The 27,020-nt window shown below is 36.8% G+C and overlaps 1 protein-coding gene and 1 pseudogene across 2 annotated transcripts; both read right to left on the reverse strand.

The window, feature by feature from the left end:
* Positions 1-226: 226 nt before the first annotated feature.
* Positions 227-10,272, reverse strand: LOC306824888 (aminopeptidase Ey-like; annotated as a pseudogene). Its single transcript, XR_013781747.1, has 11 exons — positions 10,109-10,272; positions 8,401-8,498; positions 6,589-6,705; positions 5,180-5,366; positions 4,966-5,108; positions 3,826-3,962; positions 2,625-2,751; positions 2,010-2,164; positions 1,806-1,919; positions 632-775; positions 227-401 (listed from the first exon to the last, which is right to left on the reverse strand). The product of XR_013781747.1 is annotated as an aminopeptidase Ey-like (transcript).
* Positions 10,273-12,363: 2,091 nt separating this feature from the next.
* On the reverse strand, positions 12,364-26,773 carry LOC306824894 (aminopeptidase N-like). Its single transcript, XM_079345302.1, has 21 exons — positions 26,449-26,773; positions 25,249-25,552; positions 24,255-24,397; positions 23,868-24,004; positions 22,601-22,727; positions 20,622-20,776; positions 19,835-19,948; positions 19,574-19,717; positions 19,412-19,477; positions 18,364-18,429; positions 18,086-18,258; positions 17,801-17,877; positions 16,760-16,893; positions 16,585-16,640; positions 15,977-16,124; positions 15,784-15,875; positions 15,330-15,437; positions 14,639-14,806; positions 14,423-14,563; positions 13,556-13,637; positions 12,364-13,012 (listed from the first exon to the last, which is right to left on the reverse strand). The coding sequence occupies exons 1-21, from the start codon at positions 26,750-26,752 to the stop codon at positions 12,857-12,859; spliced, it is 2,895 nt and encodes a 964-aa protein (XP_079201428.1). The 5' UTR covers positions 26,753-26,773; the 3' UTR covers positions 12,364-12,856.
* Positions 26,774-27,020: the final 247 nt, after the last annotated feature.

Here is a 27,020-nt window from a genome sequence, read left to right on the forward strand (position 1 = left end):
ACTCAGGTAAAACTTTATAGAATTCAGTCCAGCTATAATAAATGAGAAACATCCAATTGGACTTGAAAAAAAACATCAGTCAGTCTTTCTGTTGTCTTTTTTTTAATTTATTTTTTTAACGTTATTACTTTGTTAGTGTGTTGTTTTCACATACTGTGACCAAAACAATTTGGTCACAGTATTTGTAAAGTCAGTCAATGAACAGACCCAAGTTCACCCCTCTGTCTCCCCAGATTCAGAAGTCAAACTCATTTGACTTCGGTACAGTGGTGTTTTAAAATGTGCACTGTTTGTTCTGTTTGAAACATACGCTGAATGGTTAAAAAAAACTCACACTTAGTCCCTGGACAAAAACCGGGCTCTGAGAGGAAGTCAGACATCATTCTCAGCACTGCTGCACCCTGAGTAACACATTGAGAGAGACACAGGATCAGCATATGTGGTTCACAAATATGTACAATTTCTATGGCTTTTTACAATACAATGTACAGTTGTTTAACAATACCAGAAACTCAATCACAGCTTTTCTATTTGCAGTTATTTATTAGATATGGCCTCTCCTTCACTCTGCAAAAGGTGTTTGAGCGTCTGTGCTGTCATGTGTCATACATTTAGATTTACAGGTTGTTACCTTGCTGTAGGAGATCATATCAAACTGCTCATTAATCTGGTTTGGCAGGATGATGCTGTCTTCTTTAGAAGACAGAGGATGAGAGGAGGTCAAGGCATCCACTGCCATCACCTTTTGAACATCATCGAGTACTATTAGGTCTTTCTGCAGTAAACAAACACACACGCACCACACATACAAAGAGACACAAACAAGAACAGTGAGAGAGAGATACTGTAACTGCATTCAATTGTTGTTGTTTGGGTGAATTTCCAAAATTCAAGTGCATCCTCATTTAAAGTGCTCATTTTGCAACTGACAGGCTCCCTTTCTTTTAAAGGTCACATTAAATGCAAAATACACATAACCATGTTTTTGACCATTAACATATAATAAGATTGGACACACAACAGTCACAGTATTATCAATAATGCAGTATACTATATTATTATGATATAGCTACTATAAGCTGTATCGAGGGTTTGTCTTTATTTTAACAATTTTCCACATTTTAGAATAATAGACGTCGAAACTATAACAATACAACTTCATTTCATTTTTGTTTTGGAAAGAAACATACATGTGGGCATCAACTTCACTATTTCTATTCATACAAGAAACGTATGTCAAACATTTAAGCATAGCTTACAGTATGCCTTCAGATCAGAAAGGCTTGTGATTGTGTTCCGAGCCCCCCTACAAACACATATTTTGAGAAAAGTCCATTCTCTCTTTATTTTGCCTGATTCACTTGATTTTCCTCTCATGACATCACAAAGGAAAGTATCTCTTCCCCCGTGTAGATGACACTCCTAGAGCTAGGTGTATGTTATGACCTTTAAGTCTGTTTTTCAATTGCTAACAAGGGTGCATGATGCAAGAAAGCCCAAGCCATCCAAGCTCTTCCAGAGGGGTCAGACTTGCATTTAAAGACACCGAAACAGCCTGTTCTGAGCAGGGGTTTAAAGACATGATAAAATATTGGAGCAGAGAGGATATTTGGTAGCACGTTTTGGCTTTCTGTTACGTGTCTAACCCTTTAACAAACATGGTACCAAGTAAAGAATTTGTCTGTTATGTTTTCAACTATAAGGGCAATACCAACACGGAACATCATTTTCAGTCATGTAGAACTAGTGACCTCTAAGAAGAGCCCTAGGTTAGAAAACAATGAAGAACAGCAGTGAGTTCTTACCACGTTCCATGTGGGCTCAGCGTAGTCCGCCCCCAGGTAGGACACATACGAAGCAAAGCCCTCATTCAGCCAGACCTCATTCCACCAGCGCAGCGTCACCAGGTTACCAAACCACTGCAACAGACAATCGTTTGGTCAACTGGTTGATTAACCATTAGTTGGATAAATCAGTCAATAAAAATATCTTTAAAAAAAACATTTCACCATATGTGCAAGTTCATGAGCAATAATGGTGGCAGTGGTCTCTTTGTTTCTGTTGGAGGAGGCCACAGGGTCATAGAGAAGGTTGGCCTCTTTGTACATCACCAAACCCCAATTCTCCATCGCACCGTAGTAGAAGTCTGGCAGAGCGATTTGATCTGTTAGGCAGAGAGCGGGTTTGATTTATAACTTGTTGTATACAGTACTATAGAACATGTCCATTCATACTTTATTACAACATATTCATTTGACAATGCTTGGATGAGGAAGCGAGCTGATAAGGAGTGAGGGGGGAAGTTGTCAACTAACAGGAGCTATGTTCTTTAAATTTGAATTCATCCATGCTGGCTTTGGACCGGTTTGATTGACCTCTATAGAGCAGTGAAATACTGTATATTCTTTCACAAGGGGTTAGCTCAACATAACGCATCTCAAAACAGGTGCATCAAATCTGCCTGTGAATAAATAGAAGATAACAAAATGTGAATGAATAACATTTAATGAGAAATTGTTAAATGTGGAGTTAGGTTAGAAAAAAATCCCTCACACAAAAAGCAACACAAACTATTACATCACAGGAACCAAAAGAGTTCCCCAGGGATGATACAAGCAGCTCACCTGACTTGCTCAGCGGGTAGGAGATGTTATAGTATAACTGCAAAAAGTCCAGTATGGGTCCAGTCACATTGAGGGCATAGCTCCCCTGTCCTTGCTCAATGGCCTTCCTGCGAGCCCAGATACGGATCTGAACACACAACAGCAAACACCTCTGTGCATCAAAACTTAGGCTGCCCTTTTTAAAGCTAAACAGTTATTTCCGTATACCAAACAACCGTGACATTACGACCACTTCACGGGTGAAGTAGATAATACTGATTATCTCTCCTTAAGACACCTGGCAGTGAGGCAGCAAGTAAACATTTTGGCCTTGAAGTTGATGTGTTGTAAGCAGGAAAAATGACATTGTGATGGCTACACAACTAAGTCAAAGCATCTCCAGCTCTGCAGCAGTTATGTGGTGTTCCAGAACTGCAATGGTCAGTACAAACAGAGAAGTAGTCGAGGAGAGGAAATCTGATGACCCAGAGACAGGGCTGTAGGCTTATTAATGCATGTTGGGGGTAAAGGCTGGCTTGTGTGATACGTTCTAATGAAAGAGCTACTCTACCTCAAATTTGCTGAAAATATTAATGCTAGTACTTATAGAAATATATAGGGAAACAGGGGTGCACTACGGTTTGTCCACTGCCAACGTGTCTACAATGGGAACATGGGCATCCAAACCTGACCATGGAGCAAAGAAGAATATGGTCTGGACGGACGATGAGTTTGAGGCGTTGACTTGGCCTCCAAATTCTGCAGATCTCAATCCAATCAAGCATCTATGGGATATGCTGCACAACCAAGTCTGTTTAATGGAGGCCCCACTTTCTTATGCTAAATCTCTTGGTGGCAGATACCACAGCACATTGACTGTTTTGACCCTGATCAGAGGGACACCTACACATGATTAGGCTGGCTGCCATAATGTCACAGCTGATCAATGTAACTGTACAGGTTAAACTAAAAAAAAGGACATTGCTGTACAAAAAAGCAAAGCCCAAATAATTTTTTCATTGTGTCACTTGCATGAATGCAAAATTCATCACTTCACTGCACTCATTGCAGGATGCAGAAGTTATACATATTTATTGGTGTATATCTGTGTTAAAGACGTCATGTGATCAGTGGATAACACATTAAAGAACTGTTGTATGTTAAATCTTTGGTCACAAATAATTTTAATTAAATATCTATGGCTATATTAGAGACCAGTTACCAGAGTGTCTCCTTGTGTTGACATGATGTGTGTGTAGTCAGAGACAATAATGGCTAGTAGATAGCTGGACATTTTCTTGGTGGGCTCAAAATTGGTCAGTGTCACAGCTTCTCCATCCATAGTAGTGTTCATAATATCTGAAAGACAAAAACACTCAGATGAACAGGCTCAAAGCAATGAGATTTACATTCATGTAAAAATTCACAATGTGTAAGATAAACTTCATTATAAAGTAGCTTCAAATTTAATATTTTAAATTTAAATACAATTCTAAATCGTTACTCAGAATTTTTTTTATTGAGCCAGAATTGTGGTAAAACTAGCATGAAAAATGGAAATGCTTTTGTAGAATGGAGAGAGGTTAAAACGCAGAGCTGATTGAACACTGAAGCTTCAGTGGCCTCAAAATGGCAGCCTGTGTTTACATAGACTCTAAAGGGAGGAAGGGGCGGGGGAGACAGCTTTCGCCAATATTTTGAATTTGGACTGCAGTACCCATTTTAAACATTTGGTGTCAGAGCTACATATTAGTCCTTTAAGATCATATCATTAATGCCTTCCAGTCTGTTTATATTCCTCTGAATGTGAATTTCTAAGATGTTTCACAAGAAATGTTCTCGCCTTTAACATAGGCATATATAGATAACTTCATATCCTCTGTTTGTTTAATTATATTGTTTTTCTCCAATTCAAATAAAAAATCTGTTTTTATATAGCGTTTTCTAAATACCCAAATATGGTTTGACAAAAAACAGACAACAACCAATAAACAAAACAATCTAAGGGGGAAGGATGGGAGTTAGTGATTGTAGGCGATGTTGAAAAGGTGAGTTTTTAAAACATTTCTTGAAGGACCCCTTCAAAGACCCCTCCCAAATGTCAGCAGCAACGAAGGAGTCCCCCCAGTACAGACAGTTTGTTCTGCAAGGGCAGATCTGAGGGTGCGGGTGGGCGTGTGCCGATGGAGGAGCTCAGACAGGTAGGGGGAGCCAGTTTATGGAGGGCTTTGTATGAGCAAGAGTAAAGCTATTAGCTTTATTTTTACACCATTCTAAAGACTGAACAGTTCTTTTCCTTATGTGAATATTATAAAATATGTATTGTAAAATGACACTTTTATTATTTTTAGGCTCTACTGACCCATTTCCATGCCATTCGACAGGGCCACTGTCCCAACAGGGTGGATGAGTGTTATGTGGAAAACGGCTTTCATAGCCGGCTCATCAAAACAAGGGAACGTCTTTCTGGCATGAGTTGGATGCATCTGAGATGTGGCAACAATCCTGAGAATGAGCAAAACAATGTCAACACAATTCCCAAATATAAAGATAGAAAGAGAAAATAAAGAACTAACTTTTGTACGCCATCTTCTTCATATTCGCTCCTGTAAAAGCCTTCCAGATCATCGGCTAGTTCTCCCGTGAACTCGGTGTACAGCTCGTACATCCTGTTTAGAGTTAATTTATCACTCAGCTTGATGATCAGATACTGTGTCTCAGGCTGCAGCCATGATTTTTTAATGCTGAGAGAAGGTCCACCATCTAGAGAAGAACAGATGGAGACTTAATCCATAAGCAGTAAAACAAGTGAACTCAGAGTGTTTGACATCTAAAGACACATATGTATCCTCATCCGCTCCAGTGAGCAGTTTTATTTTACAGAGTAAATACGTTGTTTAAAGGCATGGTCGGAAGTCTTTTCAAATTAACATGATTTCGAAAGCATCTTCTCTGATCTCCATATTTAACCACCCCCTCCCCTCTGTACTCAATTAAAAGCCACGCCCCTTACTTACATGCACTAGCACTATTGGTCAATCATGCTTTGAGTGTGGGCTTGTGCATGCATGGGGTAGAAAGGCTTGATGGGTTTAATAAAACTTGGTCGAGTGCCGACATTGGTCAAAGTTTTTACGTTTACAATTGCTACAGAAGACAGATTTTTTTTTCTTTTTCAGAGGACAAAAATTAATTACTGTCAAGACCTAAAGACAATTTCAACCAACATTTTAAAAAGTGTATTTGGAGAAAATGACCTACCCTGCCTTCAACCTTTTACATCAGATCGTTAAAATCAAAACTCAATTGATTTATGTACAGATAGCTAGATAGATTTATTTTTTGGATCAGAACCATAAAAACAGCCAATCCAAAGGATTACATGTAAAAGTACAATACTTATTTCCAGGACGGCCCTACAATAACACTTCATCTGAAATGATATGCATGAGACTGACATGACTCCAATCATTAATATGAATGTTTATAAATGTTTTCATTAAGCGTCATTTAGCCATTATGTCACCTTTTTATGTTAAGTTGATATTTTTTTGGATGTCTTTGTTATGACAATTTGACATTAACCGAGACAAAATAACTTAGTTCAGAGTGACCCACTTTAATTGAGGTAAAGGAAATGATTCCACTGCTATAATTAAAATTATAAATCGTTCTGAATTGTAAAAAATATATACATAAAAGCTACCCTTTATGTCATTATGTCTAATTTAAAGTTCTAGAGTGGGTGGGTATTATGTGTGGTACTGTTCTCATTCTGTTTGTCCCTCTACCTGCTGCACACCTGTTCTACCTGTCCTTCATTCTCCATTTACCCCTTCCTGGATTTACTTATGTTGGTTTAGGAAGCCATAACAAGTAGAAACAAACTTTAAAAACAAATATAGATTACTTTTTATAAAAATACTTAAAGATATACAATTAATTTGCTTGCATTGAGTGTGTGTTTGTGCGTGGTATACTGCACCTGATGCACTGAGACTGGCGATGTGTGTGTTCTCTAGAGTCCTGTAGTTGAGTTTGTTGGAGTGGATCAGGATGAGATCTGTTTCTTTTATGCATTCAAACTTCACAGTGGACTCGCCTGATAAATGCATGGGAATGGAAAAGTCATCAATTAAAGAAAGCATTAACAATAACATAATAAACTGAATTATATGCATGCACATAAAAACACAAAGACAGATACAAGTCCGAGGTACAAGGACTCTTGTGCTGAGAGACACAAAGGGCTAAGTGACAGATCTTTGCTGAAGAATCTGGCTGTCGTAAGCAGTCCATTTAAAGGAATGCAGATCAAACAAACTCAAAGACAACAATGAACAAAAAAAACATAAAAGCTGAATAACACAAAGGGTAGAACAAAGACTTGATTTGTTTCTCAAATCAGATCCTGACAACAACAACAACAAATGACATCTGCACTTTTTTGCAAGTAAGTGCAGTCAATACAAGAGTGTGACATGAGCATCAAGTGGCAAAACTTGAGTCCATAGGAGAAGCTCTGTGACAGTGGTGATGTACATGCACTTGTAACTCTTGGTCCAGTATTCCAAAACTGCTCCTGCACCACACCAACATGAATATGAAAATGTTTCTCTACCATCTCAACGCCCTTGATTCACCGCTGATGATGCATTAGTTGATATCGTGTTTACGCAGAGAAGAAAACAGCCCTCCTAGAATGTCAATACTCACTGAGTCCTGTAGAGAGCAGCACAACACCAGACTCAAGTTCTCAGCAAACTTAGGCCTCGTAGCAGGTAATTTTTTTTAAACTGAGGTTTTCCTTCTCCGTTACAAAAAATAATCATGTCCACACATGCTCAGTTCTCAAAAACATCTTCATCCACATGTCAACGTAAAACACACTTTTACGGACCGTGTTGCCCCTTAACAGCTGCCCCATCGGACTGTGCCGTCCCAATCAACAATCAATGCCCAGCTTTCTGACTGTGTCGTCCCCCTGCATATTGAGTTCTTTTGTAAAGCGTTTCGAGAGACCACTTGTTATGAATTAAATAATAAATTATTGATTGATTGATTGAAGTCAAAAACAATGTCAATGACATGCTTACATTTTATTGCCACTCCTCTGTAAACTACAAGTCGTCCATTCTGGTATCTCTGCTTGTCAACATGCTGTAGCGAGAGAGTCACTATGTAAGGTATGGCTTGTACTTGTAGGCTGTACCTTCTAGCAGAATGTTGTTAAAAAGAATACTTTGTCATATCTTGGTCAACAAGTGTCAGTTAGAGATTTGTGAGCACTTTTCAGACATGTATTCTGTTGTTGTGTCGTCTGACCACGGCTGAATAAATCTAAAGATGATCCATGGTTGGTTTCATGATTTCATCGTTGCACAGTAATACAGAAACAACTCCCATCTAACGGTGGCGTCAACGAACATTCATTAAGTAAAGACTCTTCAAAGTTCAAGGTTCATTTTGACTATTTATCGTTACTGTGGAGCTGTTCATGCTGCAAACACAACATGCCTGTAGAACATGAACATTAAACTTACCACACATCGGTTAACACAGTATATCCAGCAGCAGCTGCACAGTGGATATTGTTTTCATGTCCCAAAGAGCCAACATTGTGCAGTAACCCAGAACACAAACCACTAAATCCTGATTTAATGCTTCATCTGTTTCTAACTACATCTGTTAGAGGTAAACAATCTGACATGTTCACTGGCAGAAGCCTATAGGAAAAAATAAATGCAGTCAAAATGCAGACGTGCTGTGAACAAGAACCATTGTATAGTTTATTCACCTGTAAAAATGTAGAGGCCAGAGTTTGGGTCGGGTCTGAGACGAGGCCACAGGGTGATGTTGTAGGAAACAGGGATCAAATCAGCCGGTAGACGATATCTTACGGGAAGAAAACATAGATGACATAATGTGTTTACTTTGATCATTCAGGGCCTGTAACATATCCATATGTTTACAGGAAGGCCAGCATGTAAACTTATATTACAACATAAAATAAATCATCGCTTACTGGACTTACAGTATATTCATGGACATCAACATCTGACAGCAAGCTATCTATCTAGAATCAACACCGGGAACATTTGATTGAGACTTTTCTTTCATTTTGATAAAAGATTGTTGTCAAAGAATAATAAAGGAAAAACATTTCTTTGAAAATGTCTTTTAAAGAGTTGCAACAACAATATTGTGCAGTTTTATATTTTTAGCGCTATGTCACCTTAAGGCTCAAATGAAGATACAGTTCACTATTGAGTGCAGACATTTCAGTAGGGCGTTTCAGTAGACTGAATTCTTGTGGTCATTCAGTATTTTATGGGTCCACCTTCGTAGACTTAACATTTCAGTATGGATGCTAACTTCCGGGTTTTGTGCAGTATGGTTTTGATGCATACTTTCAGGATATGAATTGTATTTTAACTCCCACAATGCTGTGTGAAATAGATTGTAAAAAGTAACCTCACATGCGTTTCCAAATAAAAACAAACGAGAATGAAAAATGTGTGAGTTATTGACTTGTTTAAATGCAATGTGAAGTTTTTTTTTGTTTTTTTTTTTAATTTACTGAGCCAATATATCACATCTGAGTTTGGGTGTCAATAACATGAGGCTGGTTGATGACACTACTTCCACACTGAATGAGTCAGACAAAGTAGGAACAAACGGCCTACTGTGTAAGACTACAGAACAGAACAGTAAACATCATAGATAGAAGGGAATGTCAGAATGCATCGGCACTTTGCAGTTTGGATGCACCCATACTTATCTTTTCACCAATCAGTATCAGCATTAACATTTTAACCTATGAATAAATCTACATTTTCTTTCTCATTGCAGATAGTATATTTAATGTACTCACTTTAAACTGTGTTCATCCTGCTGTTTTCATTAGTATATTTTGAACTAACTTTTAAAAATCATTTTTGGTTACGGTCTGTCATTTTCCTTGTTGTGAGTGGTCTGACAGTGTCCTCTGCTGATCAGCTGTCACTTGTAAGTGTTTTATTATTCAGTGCACTTGCCTTTCACTTAAATCGTTTAGAGACTTGTAATATTATGTAATTAGTGCTCATGCAGTAAAGAAATTGTTTGCAATTCATTAACGTCTCTTTTCTGTTTGTTTGTTCTTTTTTTATTGATTTTTTTATCTTAAGAGGTCTTCTTTTTTTAAACACAATAAAATTACTACTGGCATCTCAGTGGAAAAAACATTGAGTTCCTTTAAATGTTTATTGTCCATTAGTAATGTTTCTTCAGTAAAAAATTGGCAGTAGTCCATCGAGCACCAACACTGAAAAACAATAACAGCCTCAGATTTTGTTCATCGAAGTTTATTTCTCACTGTAATCACATGAATTTTAATTTTAACCATCCTGAGAGAGAAAACTCTGTCTGGGATTCCGGTTGCACTTTCAGCAAATTCAGAGATATGCATTATCATACTTCAAAGCTGCTGAAGTTTTCAAGAATTGTCCAAAACAATGTCATACCTTTCCCAAGGTTCCTCATCTCTTGTCAGGGCAATAGTCCACAACGTGACAATCGTTACAATCGCGGGTACAGCTATTACAATGCTCAGAATGCACAGCCTGCTGACGCTACATTTTTTCTCCATAGTCCTCTAAACAGAGAGTACCAGCTAGGAAAACGGAGTCTCAGTGTTCCTGCAGAATAGCAGAGAGTGGGGCTTTCCAGCATTTAACTTCCTGTTTCACAGAGCCCTGTCAGAAAAAAATGGATGACATATTAGGTCAGACAAGCTGTTTTGTGAACAGTGTGACAAAAAATTGTTGATAACGAGCTGAGTAAATACATTGATGGATTATTGAGACTCATGTTTGACTGAGTGTTCTCATAACTGTCATAAAACTGCTAAGCAGTCAGAGGAGTATGACAGAGATATTTTATTGTCTTTGCGTCACTGTGTTCATAGGTCAAACTTTACGTCCCTCTCTGGACTGCGAGCAACGCCTCTAGACTGAAAGACTTATTGATATTGATTGCATGGAGGTTTCTACACATTCAAGTTGATGTGTTATCCATCTCTTAGTCTATACAAGTGCTACTCACAAAACTATCTGCGCTTGTGTTTTATTATAGTTGACTGATGCAAATCTAAATGCTGTTGTGGGATATTCAGAATTTCACAAAAGACAGTCAAAATTATAACAATTCTTCTTCTGAAGTGGATCTTTTATCTTCTTTTCTTAAAGGACCAATATGTTACAGGTCTACTTGATTAAATCATAAGACAAGCTTACTGTATCATCAGACATCAAGGAAACATGTTTTGTGGAAGTGTTTGCTTTTCTGACAACAATACATCAGCCAGTGTGTCTTTCTTCTAAGTTTGGATTCTTCTGGAATCTGGAATGGCCAAGAAAAATTGCAAACCAACAGGTGCTGCAGTGATGGAAGCTAGAAAGGGTTCAGGTACATAGAACTCATTCCACCTGACTTACACATACTTTTTTTCTCATAAGCTCCATAAACAGGCAAGTGTTAAAACTAGGATAAACTAGATACTTGTGCAAAGAAAGGTTTCACGACTGATTCAGAGCTAAAGCTTCTCTGTCCATGACATGGCAACCTGCATCGACTTTAAGGAAGAGGGGTTGGGGGAGACAGCTTTTCCTATTGTTTCAAATTTGGACTGCAGTACCAATCTTAAACATTAGGTGTCAGAGTTGTATATTGCTCCTTTAACCTTTGGAGATACAAATGTGTAACACGTTCATAATGTACAGTTTGTATTGATGCTTACTATTTACTGTAACTGTTCTGTTTTCTTAACTGATTAAGTCTGTAATGTTAGCTGGATCAGCATTACAAGCTAGCAGGCCTCTATGAACCATCCATTGTTCCCATGTCGAACAGTGGACTCCCGTTTTTTTTAGGAATGGGTCACTGTTTACTCTGTTCACATCATAGTAAGAACAACAAAAGATCAATTGAACAAAGCTTCTCTAATAAAGTTTATTGACCACCATCGAACACTCTGGAGAACTCCACAACTCCGGTAAAAACTTGCTTGTCCTGTCTGACATTAAGACATTTGTGTGCAATGAAGAAACCCCTTGAAAACAAAACATTTGGTTTATTGTGCTGAAATCAGCAGGCAATCCCGGGTTGTATTGAAAACAGTGTGGTGCCCAAGTCAAGATAAAATGTCGGAAAAAAAACATGTATTGTGTTATTGTACCAGGCACAACAGCAGATTTTTAATGTTTGTTTTGTTCTTAAAGTAGAATACAATATATGTCTTTACATGACATATTCATCAGTGGTAATGACTTGTGCTTTCAAATGTATAGAAATATCCTTTGGGTATACTGTATGTGCCTAAATGAGCATTAAATCCAGTATTTGAACATGAACATAAATGAATATAACATCAACATAATCAATGCTTTAGAAGTGTAAAGTCTTAGAAGAGATTTATTTCCCTGACAGATCTAAACATCTATTCTTGAAAGGGATCTCAGGGATTTGATTTTTTTTTTAATACAATGATGAAATCACACATAAAACCCTAAGAAAGTTTGGTTCAGGCTAACTTATGATGTCAAGAGTCATCTTTCATAAACAAAAAACATAATCTTTTGAAGAATCTGAATAATAAATAAGGAAATGTTCATCAACTTGGAGATTTAGTTGGTGCTGAAGGTTGTGGGACTGTTGGTATTTTGAATGAGAAACATTACATTTACTGTAAAGGTACAGTACAAAAGTTCATTTTAATAGATGGCTTAGGGATGTGAGTTTATTGGTATTGTGTGCTATAAACTAAATCAGCATGTTATGACTACAACATGATTATTTTATCATTGGAGGATTACTTATTACAACCAGAATTTAAATGGAATGAAACGGCACCAAAATATACATCATGACATTGTACTTGTTTTTACATAGAAGGGAGAAAAAGATTGATACATAAAATGGCATTAAAACGAGTCTTCTTTGGTCGTTGAAATGTAAATATTAAAATTGTCTTTGTAATTTCAACATTTTAGGTTTGATGGTAACCAAACCTTCGTAAGCTTACTTCTTGGCACTCAAATACTAAACAAAAAGGATACCACAAGTCAAAAAAAGATCCAAGTAATCTTATTATGGATCCTAGAAACAGGATGTGAACCTTATCTTTCTCCAAATACAAATTTTCTTTTCATAAAAAAAGATCCTTTCTTAAACAAGTAGTAATAATAATGGAGCTGCAGCCGTAGGTGGCATCATCAGGGTTTTACTTCGCTGCTGAACCAATCCAGAACGCTCTTCTTGTTCTCTGCAATCCATTTCATGTTGGCGATGGTTCTCTCAATGGACTGATCCACTGCCAAGGTCCCAGAGCCGAAACCAGTTTCTGAATTATCTGCCTTAAACTGCTTCAGCTGTCCCAAAAAATAAATGGATACCATCAGTGTTGTTAGTGTCTGTGATGTTGCATTTTGACAGAGATGGTTCAAAGGTGATATGATATGAAACACACTTAAAAGCAGAGTCTTATGACTTTGAGTCATAAGACTTTCATAAGGTTTGCAAATATATAATATTATATATATATATATATATATATATATATACATACACAAAAAGAAAGACTAATCAATTGATATCCTATGGGAACTTGGGACTCTGGTATAATTTTTCATACAGGATTTGAATATTCCTTATTTTAGACATTTCCTTGTTTCTGAAGTTCTTATTATCTTCACTTAAAATTGGTGCTTTTAATCAATAGAATAACTTGGTCACAGTTGATGGCATGTACTCATTATTGTATAGCATATTAAGAAAATTACCCAAAGGCAAACCATAACGTGGACGAACAGAAATAAAAATGCCTTAAGTGAAGGCAGAACTATATTTAATCCAGGACAAAACATGTTAATGGTGAAGAAACATTGTGTCCAAAAATATCCAGAATAGCTAACCTGTTGAAGCTCGAACTCTGTTGAAAAACGCTCAGTGACTCCGTTGATGAGGTTGGAGAAGGAGAAAGAGCCGCCACCATACCTGTGAGTAAAGCACAGCGTAAAATCAGGACCATTGGTTTGAATGTTAGTTTATTATTATATTTCAAATATCAGCTGTTATCATCAGCTTTCCCCCATATTAGCCTCACATCATGCTGCTGTCTTTCTAAAGATCTAGTTTCCCCTGCCTGCATTTCATTTAAATACAATTTAAATGTTCATATCTCCATCACACTCCAGTTGCTGTCACATTAGTGTCACGACTTTATCAGACTCTACAGAGATCATCAGCTGTGACTACCCAAGTGACAGGTGTTCATGTTTGAATCAATCCTTCATGTTTGGATGCTAATTGATTACAAATCCACTCATAGAGTTTAACTGTCAGAGTTTCTGATTGAACTTTTGAAATATTTAGTTCTAATAACACGCATGACCTTTGTATGCTCTGTCTGTCAAGGTTTATGAGAGAGCAAGACCAAAGGCCATCTGAGGCAGAGTTTCAATAACAAGTCAATGTTTGTATAATAAATCTGCCAGTTATAAAAAGATGAATTATAAAATGACTCGCCAATATGGGATTATTTAACTCCAAGGTGTAGCATGTGAAAGTCAAAGTTCAAAGACATTTGTTGTGTAAGCACAGCAGATATCTGTATTTATGAGAACCTTTTACATGGAACTGTAAAGCCCATTTTGGCATGAAATGTCAAAGTGGACAAACTGTGTTGCAGAGAAGACTTCAGTGACTTTAAAAAAAGAGTTATATCCCATGCCTTTCATCCTTTATCAGTAGTAAGCACTAATATGTTGGGTTATACTTACTGAGTGAAAATATATGTCCAACGAGCCCTGACAAAGTCCCAGGCCAAGGACTGACCAATAACATTGCCAGCAATGTAGACAATGGTGGACGTGGCGTCCTGCTTCCGGATCTTCTCTGGATCCAGAGTGTACTCCAGATACCTGAAATGTTAAGTGTGTACTATTCAGTTACAGTCAGTTAATTTTTTAGCAAATTGTAAAACGGTATTAACAGACCTGTTGAGAAGCCAGGGCTGCTTTGAGCAAGACAGAGCATAGCGGAGTTTGTCAGCCTCAATAGCAATGGTGGAGTTCTTAAACTGGGACCAAGCAAACTCCCACTCTGCAGCACCACCTGCTGCTATGGCATTACAGTAGACAGTGGAACGCAGATTGGGATGGATCCTAAAGAATAATGAGATCTTTAGAGGTCAGTAAATCATGATGATGGAAGTGGTAAAATGCTGATAGTTAACTAACTTGAAGGTTAACAAAAATTCACCTGAATTTAGCTAAAAGTCCACTATCTGTTAATAGAATGTAATCTTTCCAATCTTTTCCATTTTCCATTAAAAGATATGAACTGCTGCAATTGACGTAAACGCAATGGTTTTACCTGCATGGCTGATCAGATTCTCAACCTTTCCCAAGTTTTAAACCGTAAGCATGACACAAACTACATGTCTCTGTTGGGATATTTTTGTTTCTATATTTTTTTTACGCAATGTCAGATATGCAGATTTTTTAGTCTACTGGGATACTTATAGACAAAATGGTCATTACTTTATAAACCACTCCCTTCCAGAATGTATTTATTTTATTGCATTCCCATATACCGTACATGTATTAATGTTTTTAGATTCTTTGTACACTTAAAACATATATCCACTGTGGGAATGCTGTGGCTTACATTGAAGTTTATACTTACGGGTTGATCCCCGAGTCCATCCATTGCTTGAACCATGTCGTGGTTTGATTTTGGCATTCTTCAAGACCTGACTTGCAAGCCAGGCTGATAGCATTCACCTGATTATACCTGGAAAAAGAGGAAACAGATTGCTGACAGAAGACCATACAAAATCGGAAGACAAGTGGTTGAAACAATGAAGTCAAAAGGACTTTCTAAATTGTGAAGCCTTGTGACATTAAGCTTTTTCCAGCAGCAAACTCAAATATATTTCTTTACTTTTGCTTGGTCGGCAAAATGGATTGTACCCACCTACCACTGATCAAATTATTCTGTCCATAAAGGCAATAAGACTTTCACTTTCACTCTAAAATAAGTTGTTTTATGCTTATAACTCAAATTTGAAAGTATAATATTTTATTGCATCCTTTCAGAAGCACAAGAACATAACATGTCTAAGAGTTTCTATACTCACTGGTCCATGTGTCCATCGGGTATTGCCTTCCAGGAGTCAGTCATGAGCTTATAGTATTCAAACAAAGGGGTGACCTGTTGCTTCAGATATTGCTAAAAAAAATCAACAAGATAGAGATCAGGAAGAAAACATAGAAAACTACGGTATTTATGTTTTTGCTCTTTTGATTTTTATGGGTGGAGAGAACGCTCACCTGCATGACACCATAAACCTCGCTGCGGTCAAACATTAGTTCGAAGAAGTCTAGGCTGCCCAGGGCTGAATTCCATGGCATGTATTCCCTCTCACTTGTCAGGTACTTGGTAGTTCTGAGGGCCAGTACTGTAGGAATGATCTTTGCCCTTTGGGATCAAATGATTGGGAATATTAAATATATATTTTAAACTTCCTCATAATAATCATTAATTTACTTTCAATGTGGCAACTAGTTGTGTGACTTAACTATAACAAAGATTTTCTTAACCCTATTTATGACTGTTTATAGGATTCTGCTGCCTTCAACATCTTGATAAATCTTAATTTTCTACTACAAAATTCTATTGACTTAATTTTCTACAGCCTCACAGGCCTACATACACCCTTAAAGCCGACTCGTAAAATTCTTTACTATTGTTTGTGAAAATCCTTAAAATCCTGACCCAGATTACATTTTTGGATCACCTTAAAACCAACACAAAATGGATTACAGATTTTTAAAAAAAATGGGTTTGAAGTCCAGATAAACTTGTCCCAGGAAAAACCTTTTGAAAAACCTTAATTTCTATGATCATCTATCCTTCATACCCTTGAAGAGGAACTCACCTGGCTAAGTTGAATGCATCATTGATCAACTGAGCTCTGTTGATCACAGGAATAAGCTAAAATAAAAGCAAAATATCACTATTACTATGATTAAGACAACTCAGATTTATCATTTTAGGAAAATAGAGATCACTCTGATTCGTATATATTGTCACTCATCTGACAGCTGCATCACCTGATGGTTACTGGTCAGTGCTGTCAGGAGTTTGTTCCAGTTGCTTTCGTCATAGTTAACTCTGTAGTAACCGGACACGTTGTGGTTGGCCAGCACCCACTCATTTCCTGGTGCTTTCATTGCATCAATTGTGACTACAGGAGGAAGCAGGTGGGGGAGTTACTTATTATTGCTGAACATGTAATGAGTTTTTCTTAATTTAAGTTTAGAAATGTCTTGTGTCCTGTCTTGTGTCCTGCCTGTCTGTATACTGCTACTGGATGCCCTGAATTTCCCTCGGGATCAATAAAGTATCTATCTATCTATCTATCTATCTATCTATCTGTCTATCTATCTATCTATCTATCTATCTATCTATCTATCTATCTGTCTATCTGTCTATCTATCTATCTATCTATCTATCTATCTATCTATCTATCTATCTATCTATCTATCTATCTATCTGTCTATCTATCTAGAAAATGTTTGCTCTGTCAGGTTTGGTGGTTAGGTGTTTTTCACCGACAAAATGTGTTTACATTTTTACAACTTGATTTCAATGCAAACATTTACAGTTGTTGCCTTCCACCACAGTGATGTGAAACAATTCTAATTGACAATTCAAAATTAATTTGCTCCTGATAGCTAAAACATTTTATTTATTTATTTTTACCTTTTCTTAATATTTACATTTACCTTTTTTAATCTGAAGCAAGTTTCTTTTCCTGTATTTAAATCAGTTAACTTAACTTTGAATCTACAGGAAGATCCTTGTGTTTTTCAAAATTAAAGCAGATTTTCAATTCAAAACAGGAAGTAGAGTACCCTTAGCTAAAATAAAAGCATGAGAAAAACATTACAATTTATTACGAATTATCGCAATTATCCATTGAAAACCAGCCATTACTCGTTTTTGTTGAAAAAACTAATAATTTGACAACTTTAACAACATTATTTGATATAAAAAGACATCATAGCAGTAACAACAATCACTATGTCTACAGTGATGGTAATAATTCCATTCATCATCACACTCTCTCATGCTAGGTTTGTTCATCTTACCTGATTTTTCAGTGAGCCATTGTGATTGCTGGTCTACACCAGTCTTCATCCACTTAATTGGAACAATCCATTCATAGCTGTGGGATAAATTAATTTATGATCAGTTGAACATACAATTTCCTTTTTTTTTTTTTAAGTTTATCAAGAGTTGGGAGAGTAACTGTAATGCTGTATATGATGAGGAAGTTATATTGCTGTATAATATATAGCAACAGTTATAGAAAAATCCCAGATTAAAAAAATTATTGATACAGAGAAAGGGATGAATAACGATACGGCACATACTTGAAAATAGAAGGAGTGGTGACCTCAGAATCTGGATCTAAGAGGAAGTGGCTCTGGGATACAACCCCAGTGGTTGTATTTATTGTTACCACAGGAAAGCCCATTTGAAGAACCCAGGTGTTCATGATTTCATGAACTGTGCCAGGAAGAGAAGTGCCACTATCATCGACAGCCTGTGAATGGAGAGAAAAAGTAATTATAAAATGTACGTTGGCTAAAACATACTGGACAATTCTTTTGATTTATTCGCTCATGAGACTTTTTAGAAAGGGCAATGCCTTTTGCAGATGGTTCCACAGATCTGTGTAGACTGCATTCCCAAATTGAAATTCATTCAGGTAGCTCTGCAGGGTAAACACACAAAAGACAAGTATGAGTTATATGTGTTCTGTCAAAATGTTGTGGTAAAGCTCTGAATTGCTCTAAAAAAAACTCTACAATGAACCCTAAATTAAGTATGAGCAAATCCAACCAGCCCAACCCTTTGATTTTTTTACAAGTATTTTTTGATAAAAGGTTGGTCAGTAATTGATAGAATAGCTGAAAAGAGACAAGAAAGTCAGGTGTGTTGAGTGAAAGGGAGGAAATAGCACCCCAGATTGGCATCAAACCCAAGTGGCTGCGATAATGATGCCTTATAAAGGTAACAGGGAGGCTAAAGCTTCAACACTTTAGCACGAAAGTCAATCACTAATTCACAAGAATCCTTGTACTTTATATCCTTTCACCTGTGAGTGCCTTTCTGAACTCTTTAGGCAATGCTTACTCTGGAACTTTTGATAATAGAAGATACAATCATAGTGAATTCAAAACCCTGTTAGTTCCTTCAATAGGTGCTCCAACAGAAACTGGCCAAGTAATCATTCATGTCTTTCCTGTAAAAGAAATAGTCCCTTGGGTGTATAATGTTGTCCGGCATATCAAGATCAAGATACACCCACGTTTGTACCTCAATATTTTGTTGGGGACAACACAGATCCTGATACTCTAGTGGATGTTTCTGAAAGTACTTTTTAAAACTGCAACCAAATGTTGCAAATTGGTATGCTGTTTAATGGTATCCTTATTATTGATGAGTCATATGTCCAATTTGTCTTCTATTACCTATCTATTCATGAAATTAAGTAAAATAAAGAATGTGGTGCATAAATCAAGCATGGCTGTTTCAGTCAACTGTTTAGCATATGAACATGCCTTGCCTTGGAGTAAAGCTATTGACAATCCATATCTGACAAAGACACAATACATAGGGTTCTTTTCCCAATAAATAAATAAACCTGTATTCTTTTTTTAGGTAACCAATAAACTTCCCCAAAATGTCCCTACCTGAAGTCCCATTTGGAAAACTGGTTCAGTCAGGAAATCGGATAACATCCTTAGAACAGATGCTCCCTGCAGACAAATTGTATATGTTAAAACGTTTGATTGATCTTGGAATATGGGATGGGAAAAGTGTTTTGTGTTTCAGTCTAGAGTGTATTCCGTTACCTTGCTGTATGAGATGGCATCAAAAAGCTCACTAATTTGTTCTGGTTTCTGGATGTCCTCTTCTTTTGAGGACAAAGGGTGAGAAGATGCCAGGGCATCGATTGCAAACACCCTGTGGACGTCGTTGAGCACGATGAGGTCTTTCTTTTAAAAAAAAAAAAATTAAACAGGATCAACAAAACTTGCCTGATGCCTCCCCTTATCATCCTTCATTGCTCTTCATTGGTTATCGAGGCCATAAGGTGCAGGAGAAATCCTTACTATGTTCCATTCAGGTTCAGCATCGTCTGCTCCAAGGTACTCAACATAGGATGCAAAGCCTTCATTCAGCCATAAGTCATTCCACCACCTCAGGGTCACTAGATTACCAAACCACTGAAAGGATCAGCACAGAGAAAATATGTGGTTTATATACTTTATATGCCAGGAAAGACTAAAAACACAAGTAGATCTGCAGAATTAAGATATGAAAAACAGTCAAGACAAGGCCTTGATTCTACTTCTATGAGGCTTGATAACACTTCATAATGTATGTCCTAAAAAAGAATAAGTGATGTTCAATATGAGGCCCTTAGAGTACAAAGTATATTGGAATTTAGAAGAACCAGACTAGTTTCATGTCTCAAATATGAAAATATATATTTGTTGGAACTCAAACAAATGCCAGGTCACCAAATTGAAAATCACCAAAATGACCTTAAGTCTGCTACAATACCTGTGACTTGACTTGGTCATGACTTTTTTGTTGAAGTCGGTGCTGATTTAGCTTGGATTTGATCTTAAAGGGAGACTTTACCCATTTACTTTAAGCTTTATATCATTAGAAACCTGCTAGGATTTTTGAATGGTCGTGCATCATTTTCCCCTGAGAAGAGAAAGCTATTTATATTATTATATATTCATTAAACTCAGATTAATCTTTTTCTATAAGGCAATACATTGTCATCTCAAATGTATCATCTTCATTTATAAATCATGTTTAAAGAAGATTAAACAGTGAACACCATAAGATTATGAAGTGATATAGTTTGCAATGTTAAAGCCTTACCATGTGAGCCAGTTCATGACCAATAATGGAAGCAATTCTCTCCTTGTTGGAGTTAGATGAGTACGCTTCATCATAGAGCAGTGCCGTCTCTCTGTATGTAATAAGTCCCCAGTTCTCCATGGCTCCAGCGTTGAAGTCTGGTAAAGCTATCTGATCTGCACAAAAAGAGAAATTTTTTTGGTTGAGTTTCTATACAACTTGCTTGTTAAACCTAACAGTAGTTTATCTGCACCAGGTTTTTAACATGGGCCGAATACAGTATGAGAGGAGAATAGCTACCGAAAGTTTGTGGAGTATCATTTTGAAACCTTAAATTAGGTTTTTGGGACCCATAATTACCAATATTGACGTTGGTGAGGACTTAGAAGAGCAAAGACTGTCAAACACTAAATATCAACACATTTTATGAGCATGGTGCAGCTGTTTTATGATTACTGCAATTTCCGAATATCAGCTATATCATCTGTTAAAATAAGGTGTTCACACATATCATGTAGCCATGACTTCCTTTCTCACGGCCACTGATTAGAGTCCTAAAAGCTTGCTTGAGAAGCAGGCATGGAGAAACTGTGTATAAAAAAAGCTAAATCAGACTTTGATGATACAATATTAAGATCAAAGTCTTTAAAAACACATTCAGAGTCTATTGATTGCCGAAGAGTTTTTCGACGCTAGGGATAAATGTGTCATTATAGGTAAATGCATCCTTGTGTATTCATTTTTTGGAAGTGTTCATACAGTATGTGGCTTCCAAAAGCTTCATATGAAGATTGTTTTCCAGAAGGACTGTTCTCCTGCACAGCAATAAGCTGCAGAAATGCTAATGAGCAAAAACTCCAAAATATAAACAGATACTATCACTCTTCCTACAGTTCAAAACGTCATGCAGTATCTGTTTAAAGAGAGTGTGATAACTGATTCCAATTTTGCAATGAAAAATCAGGCATGAAAAAAAGATTTTTCCAGAACACATTTTGAAGTTGCCATGGTAGCGTAGCCTAAATCCCAAGGTAGTGCTTTTAAATCAATAGTCTGTAAGGATCTTAGTTTATTACTTTAACATTATGGTGTATCGAAGATTACTGTAAACTGGAGACTGTGACCATCATTTCATTAGGTGCTGCTGTGCCTCAATGCTATTGAGGTTAATTGGTTGTTTCTCAATTAGAAGGATTTAGGAGCTATTCCTAACAGTAGCTATTCCTAACCAGTTGAGGTGTTGCCCCCTAGCAGGCCGTAACAAAGAATGCAGCTGTAACTTCACTTTTAAAATCAATAGGTTACATCTACGTCTCATGTCAAGTCAAGGTTGTTGTAACACTTGGTGTGGACGTATGTTCAGCTTGAATATGAAATATGGGGATATTTTTAAAGGGGCTGTTACAGAATAATAAGGAAAAATGCCTGTCATGAAAGACTTTATTTCAATCAGGTTACCAAATTGTATTTGTTAATAATTGATAGTTTACAGGAAGCTCTGAGATGTTCTTTAAACTCCCCATCATAAACAAATGAAAATGACAAAGTACAAACCTTCATGTGACTATCAGATAAGTCTTGTTCAATAAACAGGATGAAGGATATGCACTTCACATCACGTTTGGATATTGCTGACTGATGTTTTAATGGGAGTGACGAATGAGTTTTTAGAATATATGTGAATACCCTATTGTGGATTTCTGTTCCATATATATATATATATATATATATATATATATATATATATATATATATATATATATATATATATATATATATATATAACTAAAATATGTGTGTGTAAATCAGAAATACATTTGTGAAACATGGATTTGTTTTTACATTTGTGTGTGCATTGAAAAATATATTTGTGGATAGAATCATTTATATTTAAATCACAACCCTTCTGTATTGAGACTGATCTAACTTCATAAGCTACTGCAAGCCCTATAGCTTTAGGAAATCTTTATGTTGCATGTTCACACAGATACTGGACTTACCAGACTTTGGCAGAGGGTATGTGGAATTATAATATCTCTCAAAGAACTTGAGGATGGGTCCAGTTATGTTGAGGGCGTAATCTCCTTGCCTAGCATCAATAGCTGGCTTCCGTGCAAAGATACGGATCTGAACCAACATCGAACAATACATTCGTTAGAACAGACAAGTGTTATCACGCACATTTATGTCAGCTTGATTATCATTTTCATAGGGTTTTTAAATTTCAGATTCTGTGTTGAATGAATTTAATGATCCTTCCAAAAAGTAGATTTTTCTCTGACAGATGTTCTTCTCTAAAACATTTTACTGAATGTGCATTATTTTTTGTTTAAATGCTAAAGAATACAACTCAGCTTTAAATCAATGTGACCTTTCTACAAAGTATAATCGACATCACTAAGAAAAAAATATCAAGATCAACGTCGTACATTTATGAAATTAAAGCTGTAACTTTACTAGAATAAAGACTGTAATTTATAATATTGAATTTGTACATCAATTTAAATTAGGCGGTATCAGAAGAGCATCCATCTGCCTGCATGAAAATGATAAAAGGAGAACCCTAAAAGACATTTCCTGAAAAGAGACCACTTCCGTGCGGTTCTCCCTCCAGAAAAGCTCTGGTTTCTCGCAGTACCTTTTAAGGGTCCTGATGACAATGTGATGATTTCATTTTCATATTTATAGTATAACCTCAACTTAACTAATCAGATAGTTTGAGACCTTGTCAATCTGTTGTTTTAAAGCAGCTCATTCCACAGAGAGTTAATAACAGACTACACAAAAGTATGTGCATATTTGTAAACTTTTACTTAATATCAGCTACACGAGATGCTCCATGTTCCTTATTTCTTACAGATGGCTGTTGTTCTAATATAGGCTAACAATAGACTACAATAACAACTTGATTATTGCTAATGTACGACTCTATTCTCGTACATTTCTGCTTAAATCACAGAATCTCTAAATGAAATTCCCCCAAATTTGACTCTAATTTTCTTCTGTACCTTTCAGCGAAAAAAGCCAATGTATTTCTTTTATGTAAATATTTATTTTAGAATTGTTATTCCAAATTCATATTGTATGAGCAACTGGTTGATAAGTGTTTGGGCTGCATTATGTAACCCTGTAAATTTATCATGAACTGCCCCCCGGGGACAAATACAATTATATAATTATAATTGTTTTGACTATTTCCTTTAAAATGCAAGGAATTTAACAATGTTTAGTCTATTGGCTTGGGGGATTGATGGTGAAGAAACTTACCAGAACTCCATCAATGGTGCGACTGATGTATCCAAAGTCACTGACAATGAATGCTAACAAGTAGGTAGACATTTTCTCAGTTGGCTCAAACACTGTCCTCTGCACAACCTGACCCTCCATGTGGACATGGCCCGACTCTGTAATACACAATTGGACAATAGGATTTGTTACTTAATATGTGTTTGAACTGTATGTGTCATATCTCTGCATTTCTGTGGTATTATGTTTGTATTTTTGTGGCTTTATCATATCTTGCTGTCCAGGCCATTCAAACTTCATAACAATTCAGATTGTTCTACATCCAGCCTTCCTCATTCACTTACAGTATTACAGTTGGTCATAAACTGGCAAGATAAAGTTGACAAATGTTTGGTAAAAAAAACGTACCCTTTTCTTCCCCATTGGACAAGGCTACAGTTCCATTCTGGTGAATCAGAGTGATGTGGAAAATAGCTTTCATAGCAGGTTCATCGAAACAGGGGAATGCCTTCCTTGCATCTGTTGGCTGCATCTGAGTCGTAGCAACAACCCTGACATGATGGAGACAACAATTGTAATGTGTAAAAGGTATATCAACATTATATCTATGTATTTTAAACACTTTAGTCCGCAATGGTATTGTTTAGTCCAGATTCACGTGAAGACTTGATGAAGTGTCAAACTGTTAGGATGTTATGAAAATGAAAAGGCCATGTGCAAATGTCAGCATAGTCCTTCATGTTTTATAAGACATTTACCTAAACATTGTCAGGTCTACTGGTTTATGACCAGTAAATGCAAGACATTTAAACCATTTTTATCCATCAACTATCCAGTTATATGTGAAGACATGAAAAAGTAAAATCTGTACAACAAACTGAGTAGGCCTACATTGACAAATTGTTTCTTGTTGTCCATCTAAACAAATTCAAACTCATGTATTACAATTAGAAGTAAATTACTGTATTTTGTTTGAAAAAGAAAGGCTTTTTCCATGTGCCAACACACATACAACGTTGTTGAAACATACAGTTTAAATGCCTTGTCATTTCTTTCTTTTTAACCAAAGTCTTGTTTGGAACAAGCCCCTAAATGTAGTAGACCATTTTAAACCCAACATGGCAACTCATTCGCAATCATTGTCTCATATGACATAAGCCTCTGGGAATGGATGCCCATTTCCCAGTAATTTTAATGAAGCAATTTTTAGGACTGTTTTATGTTAACCACATGTTAGAAAAGCTTTCCTTTACCCCAACCTTCATCCTTCATTGGCATCTTATCCACACTTCTGGCCCCTACTTTACCAACACATTACTGTAGATACAGTATGTCTTGGTCTGTTTTGCCAATTTAAAGTGGACTAAATTTTCAAAGTATAGCTGACTCCTAATACACTTACTTTCTTACTCCATCCTCCATGTATTCACTCCTGTAGAAGCCTCCCAGATCATCAGCCAGCTCTCCAGTGAATCTGGTGAAGAGTTGGTACATATGGCCCTTCATCAGTTTACCATCCAGTTGCACAACCAGGTACTGGGTCTCAATCTTGAGCCAGGTTTTCTTGATAGAGGGGACTTTGCCTCCACTGACGGATTTTAGCATTGCGGAATGGCCATTCTCCAGTTCGGTGTAGTTCAGCTTATTTGAGTGGATAAGAATCAGGTCAGTCTCCTCAACACACTGAAACTCCACACTGGAGTCACCTGAAACAGAATGACAGAACTTATAATGCGGTCAGCTCTGCAAAAAAATGTTCAACCAATTTGGTTAATTTGAAGGACTCTGAAACTGACAAAGATGTTGTCAACTGAAAATCCATTGAAATAGATAGATAAAACAAAGCCAGGCTTTACTTGGTTTGGTTTACAAAGCTTTAAAGTTGCTATGGGGAGCTCTTAGTTACTTCTTATGGCCGTAAAAAAGTAACTAAAACCATTAATGACAAGACTGAATATTTCTATAAAGTCATTTTTAATGTCTGAAAACGTTTTTTGTGAGAAGGTTTCAGACGAGGTGACAACATGCGACAAAAAGTGACTTCAATTAATGTAAATATGACTGTTAAATAGATTATGGGGAGATTGATTTTGTTAAAAAAAACAAACATCACAACTCATATAAAGAGCAAGGGCAAAAAAGGGTCATGTTTGGGTGCACGGTCCTCAATGTATAAAGTACTGTATGTTTCAAAACGGACATCTATTTTGCTGTTTTGTAAAGATGATTAAACTAAAACTTCTAACATTCACTGTTAACAAACTTCTTGTCAACTGTTTTTGCAGAAGAATTAAAAACCAGACGCACAGATATGTTTGACCTATCCACCACCCATGAGTCCCATGCTGACAGTGATGCTGTTCAAACAGTGTCATCCGATTCAACAGACACAAAAACAATAATCTAACAGACATCAAACTTTATGAAAAGCTGTTCACTTATAAACCAAATGACACATTTTATCTCCATTTCTGACAATATGGTATTTTCAATATTCTTCACCAAAGATGAGAAAATGTTAAACCCTGAGTACATGGTCAGTGCATACTTCGTATAAAAGAAGACCATCTCATGTTACAGCATAACAAATATTCAACCTCACCAGTAAAGATGTAGAGTCCAGTTGTTGTGTCAGGAGTGAGTCGTGGCCAAAGGGTGACATTATAGTGGTCAGGCACCAGGCTCTTGGGCAGCCGATATTTGTCCCAGGGCAAATTGGATGGGGCAGATGTAGTGACGGGAGGTTTGGATGTTGTTGTTCCTCCATCAGTTGGCGAGACCTCATTATTTTTGGCTTTTTCCTGGGAGTAAACAACAGACAGAGCGATGATGGTAGACACGGCCGCTACACCCACGATGGCACCCACTATGCCAATAGTTTTGCTGATAAAAAAACCTTTCGCCATGTTGTCGGTCTGTTAGGAGCCCCACACTGAGACAGCACACGAGAGGGTGGAAGGTTAATGTCTTTATGTAGCCATTTCCCCTCCCATCTATGCACCAAGTGATACATTAACAGTGAGATTGTAAATACTGGCTTCACCTGGGGAAAACAAAACTGGTTCTGTTACAATAGTCATGTGGGTAATTACTATACTTTTTCATTCATTCAAGCCTGTAGGTTTTTCATGATGAAAGTCAAGGTACCTCAATGTAAAAGTGGACTTTCTGTTT

This window comes from Symphodus melops (genome assembly GCF_947650265.1).
Source record: "Symphodus melops genome assembly, chromosome: 6".
Lineage (NCBI taxonomy): Eukaryota > Metazoa > Chordata > Actinopteri > Labriformes > Labridae > Symphodus > Symphodus melops.